The following is a 10,538-nucleotide window of genomic DNA, read 5'->3' on the forward strand; positions in this document are numbered from 1 at the left end:
AACTCTGAACTGCAATGTCAATCCTGAACTTAAAAGCTCCCTAGAAGATTGTAACAGAACTCATTGGCATCACACCAGAAACAAATACCTTGGTCCTATGGTATACCTATGGTACGCAGAGGGGAGAAAGGAAAACCCCACCCCTCTTTCCTTGTGACAGTAAATCCTGCTCGGAGGGTCAGAAAACCCAAGCGGGGTCCAATGGGGGCCCAAGACCCCCAGGTCAGCTCCTCCCCAACCCTGGAAACCTCAGCGTCAGGCCCCAGCGGCAAGTCGTGAGGGGCCTCTTTCTTGTGAGGCCAAAGCCCCGGCCTCACAAGAAAAGGCCTGGGCAGCCAAAAAAACAGGAAGAGAATGGGCCCACTAGTCAGACCCTGGAGCTATAGCTGGACGAACAGACTCGAATGCCTCTGTTGCCACCCCAGAAAGAGGCAACCCCTTAAACCACCTGAGTCTCAGAAAACCTCTTGATCCTGTCCCGACCCAGAAACCCTCAGACACTTAGGAGCCAGAAGCATGGAGAGTGGGGGAGGGACTAAATGAACCATAGCAGGGAAAGAACGAGGGGGGCATGGACTGAACCAAGGCCGACGCGACCAACAACCCCCCATATCTGGGTCCCTATAAGCAATGCAGGGCAGCTTTTGGGCATCTGGGGAAGCAACCAACCAAGCACGTTGCAACAACCTAAACCTATCCTGCAACGCTCGAGCTGCCCGCACCCGAATAATGTCATTGTCAGATTGGGTTAGCTGAGTCACAAACAAGCAGCAAAGCTCGCAGGACTCAGCGTCAAAGGTGTCACCGACCCAACAGGTAGCATGACGGAGGCAAAAACAATGAGCGTCGCCCTGAGACAAGGGGACAGAGCAATCCTCAAACAGTCACAAAGGGAGAGTGGATTCAGGGGTCGCATCCATCGGACCCGAGTGCCCCCCCCTCACTTGGTTTCCCAGATCCCCTAGGCTGGGTCAGTTAAGTGTTATCCCAGGCATTGTACTGCAAACCGGCGCCCAAGCTACCAATCAATACTTCTAAAGCTGAAACCCTGGGATGTGTCAACTCATGAGGGCAAAGCAGGGGGGTACCAGCAAACAATAAGCAAACCCTAATATAACAGGCGGTAGTAGACACCAAGGTAGTAGTGCTACTGCCCTTATTCGTATCCGGCAACCTCTCCAAGACACAGACCTGGGTTTTAAACCGAGTGAGGCAGTAACACTCCTGTTTGCAATTCTTATGACTTAAGGCGCATCTGGGATTATCCCGGATGTAAGTTCAAACCCTCATCACGGCCCTTGTGGATTTGTTCATGTTTGCCATATCAATGTTTTTCTTATTTATTTTGAAAAAAATATATATATACAGTGGCGCCTCAATTAACGAGTGGCTCTGTCTACGAGCATTTTGAGTAACGAGCGAGCCACTCGCAGCAAATTTGTCTCTATTGACGAGCTTCACCTCTATTAACGAGCAAAACCACATGGTGTCTCCTAGCGTCTCGCGGCTTCTCGCAAATTCTCGGACGCCTCTGACGCCAGTGTTGTTGTTGTATCATGCATGACAAGCATCCCTCTGCATTTATTTGCGCTTTTCTTTGTTTATTTTGTGGTTTTGTGACTACAATTTATAACGCATGATATTGCCAAAGAAGCTGCTTGCTAAAGATAGTGTTGTCAAGACGAAGAAAGACACAATTACTGTGGATTTGAAGAAGGAAATTATAGCAAAGCATGAGTGTGGTGTCTGTGTGACTGATCTCACAAGGGAGTATGGCAGGTCCTCATCAACAATTTGCACCATTAGTAAGGGAATGAGGAGGTAAGGGAGGATGCTGCCTCTTCCAGTGAGATCAGGGAAGTGTTGGGAATGTTTGAAAAGGAGAACGCATTCTTGGAAAAGCTGCTCTGATAAACCATTGACAACCCGGTGTGTGAACATGTTTAATGACAATTGTTTTAGGAACATCCTAAAACAAAGACAAAAGCAATTGTCAATAGATACGTTCTTTGCTAAAGTAGAGAAAAGAAGAGCCAGTGATAGTGAACCACAACCCGGTCCCAGTGGGGTGAAATTCCCAAGAAGAGAGAGTCCGCCTGACGCAGAGGTGGATTCTCCTTCAGCACCATAACCCCTCTCCTCCTTCCCACCTCTCCATCGTCTCCCTCAAGCCAGCAACTACTCTTCATAAGGTAAAGTAAACATGAAAACAGTACAACAAAACATTTATAATTACATGTGCAGTATTATATTTACATTATAAAATGTCATACAAGTATGGATGTTTTTAGGAGTGGAACGGATTAAATTTATTTCTTTTTACAGTATTTTAAATGGGGAAATTTGTTTCTTAAGACGAGTTTTCCACATAACGAGCTCGGTGCCAGAACGGATTAAACTCTGTTAATCGAGGTGCCACTGTAATTTTGTTTATAATATATAATCCATATATGATGAGTATGTAATGAATATGTTGTTGTCAGATGCTTGTTTGATGGGTGCGGGTGTGACACTGGCGGGGACTGCCACTGTCTGTGTACGGCGGTAGCGGCATACGCTCACGAGTGTGCCATGCACGGCGTCTACGTCAGGTGGCGTACACCTCACTTCTGCCGTGAGTTGCTTCCTCACACTTGATGCTCCTTCCTCAACTCACATCTTTTCATTTACCAAATGTGCATTTGGCAGAGATATTATTATTTTTATAATCCTTTTTATAATTTAGTAGTTTGTTTTACACTTTATCCAGAATAATGTTATATTTCAGTAATGGCCATTTATTGAATAACTAATATCATTAAATAATCATTTTTGTATGTATATTACGTCCTATTTCTGAAGAAGAGATGTTTACAGCGATGCAGTGTGACGAGGAATGCGAGCACTACGAGGCGTGTATTCCCACCTGTCCTCGCCCCACCTGTGACACGCTCCTCAGCCCCAACCCGCCTATGTGTGCCCTCGACACCTGTGTTGAAGGTACGCTAACCTCACCAGTCCCACTATGCCTAATTCACCAACATCTTGTCTCATCTTGCATCTCTATCTCTTATCTCAATCGACTTAAATCAGTATTTACTAAACATTTTACAACATCCGAAGTGGTTCGAAGTCATCCATAATGTTCCCAAATACATAAACATTTCAATAAGGGTGATAAGACAAAAATTCAACCTGATGTTTTAACACTTACCGTTGTGGAAAAGAAAGAATGTCCTTTGTAGTTGCTGCAGTTTTCCTGAACGAGTTTGGTATTTTATTACAAAAATAGAAAAGGTAACTTTGAGAAAAAAATTGGGGCAGAATTCAATAGAGTTCCGGGTTGGTTGACTTTTGTACCATCATGGCCGAGTCGGTTACGGCAGGTATCTGGTAATCACCACGATGCAAGTTATAGTCTGAAAATTATTTTCATTGATATATCACACCATTGTGATTTTATTGCGAGATATATATATATATTATATGTATATGTATGTATATATATATATATATATATATATATATATATATATATATATATATATATATATATATATATATATATATATATATATATGTATGTATGTATGTATGTATGTAATAGTAGTAGTAGGTATCCATTAGTCTTAGGAAACTATGGTTTGCACTCTGGTTGTCGGTCTGGGGTGGTCTCTCGAGGGTGCAAAGCCAGGGTAGGTTAGTACAGTACAGGGGAGAAGCTGTCACCCACACTCATCTGTACTGAGCTGCTAAACACCTCAAATGATATGGTGGAAGTGCTGATAATCAAAATAGAGATTCTAAATGTAGTTATTGTCCTTGTATATAAGTCACCGCAGGCAAACACTCAGCAGTTTAATGACCAACTAATGAATATAGAACACTTCTTTGGAAGACCTCACAAATCCAGCTCTGAACATCATCCTGCTTGGGGACTTCAACCTACGGCACCTAAAATGGAAGCACCTGGCTAATGCAGTAATATAAGAAAGAATACCAGGAAGTAGCCTAAATGAACAGGCACATGCAAATGACCTGCTACGGATGTGCGACAGGTTGCCTTAAACCAGCAAATAGTAGAACCAACTAGGAAGGAGAACATGCTGGATCTCATTTTCACTAACAATGATGAATTGATCAGGAACATAATGATTACAAATACCTGTTACTCAGATCACAACTTAATTGAAGTTATGACAACCATGGGGAGTAGACCTTCAAAACTAGTCCAGATTCCCGGTGGAGGAGATTTCAGCAAATTCAACTTCAATAATAAACATATAACCTGGGGGCAAATAAACCAGGACTTCACAGAAATAAATTGGGAAGAACAGCTAGAAAATGCAAACCTGAACCAGTGCCTGGAAAAAATAAGCTCAGTAGCACTAGAAATATGTTCAAACCACATACCCCTAAAAAAAAAGAGGAAGAGATGCAGATTGGAACGGGAACGTCGTTCCCTATATAGGCGAAGAAAACGAATCGCGGAACAACTTGAGTCGCACCCTATCTCAAGAACGGCGAAGAAGGTTAGGTAGAGAAATAAAAATAATTGAACGCAAGCTACAAGAATCATACAAAACCCAGGAGAGGCAAAGAGAGCAAAAGGCCATCAGTGAAATAGAGAGAAATCCGAAATATTTTTTCTCCTATGCAAAATCAAGATAAAAAACCACATCTAGTATCGGGCCCCTGCGAAAGGGAGATGGAACTTTCACCGATGACAACAAAGAAATGAGCGAGCTACTGAGGAAGCAGTACGATTCCGTTTTCAGTGAGCCATTAAACGCACTAAAGATTGATAACCCAAATGAATTTTTCATGGATATGATACCAACATCAAATCATATATCAGACGTCACCCTATCCCCACCGAATTTTGAAGAAGCCATAAACAGTATGCCTATGCACTCTGCACCAGGCCCGGATTCTTGTAACTCCATATTCATCAAGAACTGTAAAAAACCACTGTCGCAGGCCCTCCACATTCTGTGGAGACATAGCCTAGATACTGGCGTTATTCCTGATATACTAAAAACAGCAGAGATAGCACCACTTCATAAAGGAGGAAATAAGGCAGAGGCAAAAAATTACAGACCGATAGCACTAACATCGCACATCATAAAAATTTTTGAGAGAGTGCTAAGAAGTAAGATCACAAAATACATGGAATCACAGCATCTCCATAACCCCGGACAACATGGTTTCAGAACAGGGCGCTCTTGCCTGTCGCAGTTGCTGGACCACTATGATATGGCATTAGATGCTATGGAAGACAAACAAAACGCTGATGTAATTTACACAGATTTCGCAAAAGCTTTTGATAAATGTGACCATGGCGTTAATAGAATGCGTTCAAAAGGAATTACCGGAAAAATAGGCAGATGGATCTACAATTTCCTGACCAACAGAACCCAATGTGTAATAGTCAACAAAATAAAATCCAGCCCGTCAACCGTGAAGAACTCAGTCCCCCAGGGTACTGTGCTTGCTCCAGTACTTTTTCTCATCCTCATATCGGACATAGACAAGAACACAACCTATAGCACTGTATCATCCTTTGCAGATGACACTAGGATCTTCATGAGAGTAGGCAACATAGAGGACACGGCAAACCTCCAGTCAGATGTAGATCAGGTCTTTCTATGGGCTACAGAAAATAATATGGTGTTTAACGAAGATAAGTTCCAGCTCATGCGCTATGGAAAAAAATGAAAATATAAAACGGAAACCACGTACAAAACTCAGGCAAATCATAACATAGATCGAAAAGGAAATGTAAAGGATCTGGGTGTACTCATGTCGGAAGACCTTACCTTTAAAGAACACAATAAAGTAGCCGTCACAACTGCAAGAAAAATGACAGGTTGGATAACAAGAACTTTTCACACTAGAGATGCTATACCGATGATGATACTTTTCAAAACGCTTGTGCTCTCTACAGTGGAGTACTGCTGCACAATGACAGGCCCTTTCAAAGCTGGAGAAATTGCTGACCTGGAGAGTGTGCAGAGATCCTTTACTGCTAGAATCCACTCAGTAAAACATCTAAACTATTGGGACCGACTAAAGAGCCTAAATCTGTACCCCCTTGAGCGCAGGCGGAAGAGATACATAATAATTTACACGTGGAAATATTAGAGGGGTTGGTCCCAATCCTGCACACAGAAATAACATCACATGAGACCAGAAGACATGGCAGGATGTGCAGAATACCCCCGTTGAAAAGCGGAGGTGCAACAGGTACTCTGAGAGAGAACTCTATCAACATCAGAGGCCCGAGACTGTTCAACATGCTTCCGCTACACATAAGGGGCATAACTGACAATCCCCTCACAGTGTTCAAGATAAGCACTGGATAAGCACCTCCAAAGAATACCTGATCAACCAGGCTGTGACTCATACGTCAGGCTGCGAGCAGCCGTGTCCAACAGCCTGGTTGATCAGTCCAGCAACCAGGAGGCCTGGTCGACAACCGGGCCGCAGGGACGCTAAGCCCGGAAGCACCTCAAGGTAACCTCAAGGTAACCCATGCAGCAGGTCTCCCCCTCTTCACGTTGCCGAAAATCTCCAAAGGAAGGACAAATGCCAATACGGTTGGTTCCAGCACCGTCACAGGAACACTCAGAACGAGGTTGAAGGCAACAACGCACTGCACTTGGGGCTCCAGCTCCGGAGTATACCTCAAAGTTGGTGAAAGAACACAGGGACGCTACAACTTGTAACCTTTAAATATCTAATAAAGCACAACAAAACACAACAGGAAGGTGGTGGTAGGACAAAAGAACATAGAGAGAGTATTGGACGTATATATAGATAAAGAGTATATATATAGAATTATTTCAATGTTTCTGATTTTTTCTTAATTTTTTGAAGTAATATTATTCAATAGTGTGCTATGTGATAGATTTATATAATAAAATGTGTGAATCATCGCTATACTTAAAAGTATGTTGTTCATATTAGTGGTTCATTGATTACGTTCATAAAACATTAAACAAATAGTTTTGCAGTTATTACACTATATACACAACATTACATAAAAGTATCTACATGTTTAGTTCACCACAACTGTACAACTAAGCTGATATAGTTAATTCAGGCACTAAGATGCATTGGTACACACACAGTCAACTGGCGTCTGCCTCCCTCACTCATTCAAGGTCACACGCACTAAACTTTCTCCCCCAACAATACCGTTTGGGGTGTTATTACACTATATACACACATTATATATAGGTATCTACATGTTTTGTTCACCACAACTGTACAACTAAGCTGATATAGTTAGCTCAGGCACTGAGAGACACTACTACACACAGTAACAGGAATTGATAAAATCGACAGGGAAGATTTCCTGAGACCTGGCACTTCAAGAACAAGAGGTCATAGATTTAAACTAGCTAAACACAGATGCCGAAGAAATATAAGAAAATTCACCTTCGCAAATAGAGTGGTAGACGGTTGGAACAAGTTTAAGTGAGAAGGTGGTGGAGGCCAAGACCGTCAGTAGTTTCAAAGCGTTATATGACAAAGAGTGCTGGGAAGACGGGACCACCACGAGCGTAGCTCTTATCCTGTAACTACACTTAGGTAATTACACTTAGGTAATTACACACACAGTCAGCAGGCGGCTGCCTCCCTCACTCATTCAGGTCGGGCGCACTAAAAATTTCTCCCCAACAATACTGTTTGCCAGTGTTATTACACTATATACAACACATTATATATAAGTATCTACATGTTGTATGCACCATAACTGCACACCTAAGCTTATAGGGTGCCCAAAGAGCATAGTGGCCACCCTCTACACAGCTAGACAAGTCATGCAGACGACACCACTTCCGTCACGCCAAATTGGCCCCTCCCAACATAATCCTTTTGCTGTTATTACACTAATACACACATTATATATAAGTATCTACATTTGTGTTCACCATAGAGAACCACTGATGTGGTATGGTGAATGCAGACAATAACAGGTGGCCACACAGTCAGTAAACGACGCTTTCTCCCTCCCTCCCACAACATTACTATTCCCACACAGTGCTAATTATCACAACAATCCTGCTATTATCACAATCCTGGTCATTTTTATCACAATCAGGGGTCATCTGTATTATTGTCATTGCTAAATAATAGCAGTTACATATTTATTTTGACATTTTTAGGCGATGCTGTGGTCACAAGCTGAACAGCAGTGCTGTTAGCTCATTCTTGCGTGTGCCAGCCTTGGTTGCTCCCACAGTACTGTGGCTCTCACACCGGAGAGTCTATTGGTCACAATTTTTTTTAAACATGGCGTCTGTTTACAAGAGCCCTGAGGAAGCTGATGTGAACCCTGTGTAGTCGTGGGCCATTTGAGTTGCGCCTGGCACCCTATGGCGTATATATATGCCATGCACACTGTGGGACATGTTACTCATGGCCTATGTATATGCCATGCGCAGTTTAAGGATAAATTCATTGTTTACAAATATTATTTAATATGAGTGGGTTGGGGTCAGAGTAGATGAGGGAGTATCATCAGCAAACAATATAGGTTTAAGTATGTTAGAGACATTAGACAGATCATTGATGTATATAAGAAATAGGAGAGGTCCTAGAATGCTGCCCTGTGGCACCCCTACGGTTAGTGGTAGAGTGGAAGAGGTTATATCATTGATGGCAAGAGTAAGCCTGAAAACTTCACAAAATACATTAGTGATTTCATTTCAGCCCTTGACAATCTCAAGGGAGCCGCTATAGATGCCAATGTTTTTGAAACAGTGGCATTTGGGCACCCCAACTGGCCAACGACACTCCCATACCTGTCATGTGTCATGGCTGATAGTTGGGAGAGGCTAGTCCCAAGCATCTGGCCTCCTACTATTGACAGAGAAACACACTTATGGACGTTCTCTTTTATAGATAAAATGTATAATATACTAAATCTTAATGCTTACTGATATATTTGTGTGGATGATTTCAGGGTGTTCCAAAAATGAATGCCCACCAGGCCAGGTGCATCAGAGTGCGACTGACGATCACTGTGTTCCTAAGACAGACTGCCAGAAGAAGTGTTTGCAGATTAACGGAACATTATACATGGAAGGCGACGTCATTCTAAAGATGATTGCCACACATGGTAAGTTATACCCCCTTCCCCCCTCCAGCAAGTGCTTTGGTAATCCCATTATCTTTGTGATGCATCTTCGTAAGACAGGAAAAGAGGAGGTAGTTTAGCATGCTATACCGACACGTGTTGGGTATAATTACATGTTTGGTATACTGATATATGATGGGTATAATGACACATGTTCAGTATACCACACATGATGGCTATAATAACATATGCTCGGTATACTGACATATGTTTTGGATATTGACACATGTTCAGTATACCAACATGTGGATGGGTATAATCTTTCTAAGATCAGATATTTTTGTACCCCGCCCTACCCTGGTGACGCTTTATTACTCCCTCATCTATCCTTATCTCAACTATGGTATTTGTGCTTGGGGTTCTACTACCCAAAATCATTTACGTCCTCTAATTACTCCACACAAAGCTGCTATTAGAACAGTATATATCTCTGGCCCCAGACAGCACTCGGTACCCTTACTCAAATCTTTGAATATGTTAGATTATTACGTCACTGCACCATCCTCTCATGTTGTACTCGATACTATTTAAAACTCTGAACTGTAATGTCAATCTGACCTTATAAGCTTCCTAGCAGGTTGTAACCAGAACCATGGGCACCACACCAGAAACAAATACCTATTTAATATTCCAAGAGTATGACTTAATCAAACTAGAAATGCTCTTACTAATCAAGGGACCGATGGAATTTGGAATGACCTTCCCAATCATGTCAAAGGCTGTACCTCTCTCAACCAGTTTAGATGAAAACTAAGTACTACCTTATAAACTCCATGTAACCTACCTTACCATGTAGGTTAAATGTCAACCCATTGTCTTACTATTTTAAACAATGCTGTTTGTTCATCAACTTATATAATTGCTATTTTCTGCCATGTTTCCCCCCCTCTTTTTAATTCCTTTTTTTAACACAATTTATAATTTAAGCTCAATTACTATTAAGTTTTAGTCTTAAGTGTTTTCTGTGGGGAGCTCCTACGGCTCCCTGGAGCTTATCGAGCTAATGTATGTTATATTAGACTGGGACATTAGCTAAGGAGTTCAGACCTACCAGGGACCAGCGCCAGAACCTGGCCCCTTCAGAGAAGTTTCAGGGAGCAATGGCCCTGGAAAACCCCTTTGTGGTTGGGGATTTCCTTATCTGCCATCGACCGGGGTTAGGCACCCAGAAAGGTAGGCATAACAAAACAAACCCCACATGGTAAGAAACTAAAACAATACAAAAACAGAGGTAGAAATTCCCTACAATCCCAAGGAAACAAGCAAACAAGCAATTACCTGTATCACATTTTACTGCCGCGCATCTTGTCCGTGCAGCCCTCCCCTCCCTGAGAGGGGGAGGGGGCCCCCCGGACCTCACCGTGCCAGCTGCCTTCAGTTCATAAGCTAGTGTAATTACCTAAGTGTAGTT

General features: G+C 42.4%; 1 protein-coding gene across 1 annotated transcript in view; it reads left to right on the forward strand.

Annotated features, from left to right (window-relative positions):
• LOC138356208 (mucin-6-like) overlaps positions 1-10,538 on the forward strand; it is a 95,301-nt gene that overhangs the window by 75,103 nt on the left and 9,660 nt on the right. The window contains exons 28-30 of the mRNA XM_069311940.1: positions 2,484-2,614; positions 2,857-2,979; positions 8,954-9,109. Of these exons, the coding sequence (XP_069168041.1) occupies positions 2,484-2,614; positions 2,857-2,979; positions 8,954-9,109 (410 nt within the window). The remainder of the gene's footprint in view (positions 1-2,483; positions 2,615-2,856; positions 2,980-8,953; positions 9,110-10,538) is intronic.

This window comes from Procambarus clarkii, chromosome 71 (assembly GCF_040958095.1).
Source record: "Procambarus clarkii isolate CNS0578487 chromosome 71, FALCON_Pclarkii_2.0, whole genome shotgun sequence".
In the NCBI taxonomy this organism is placed as follows: Eukaryota; Metazoa; Arthropoda; class Malacostraca; order Decapoda; family Cambaridae; genus Procambarus; species Procambarus clarkii.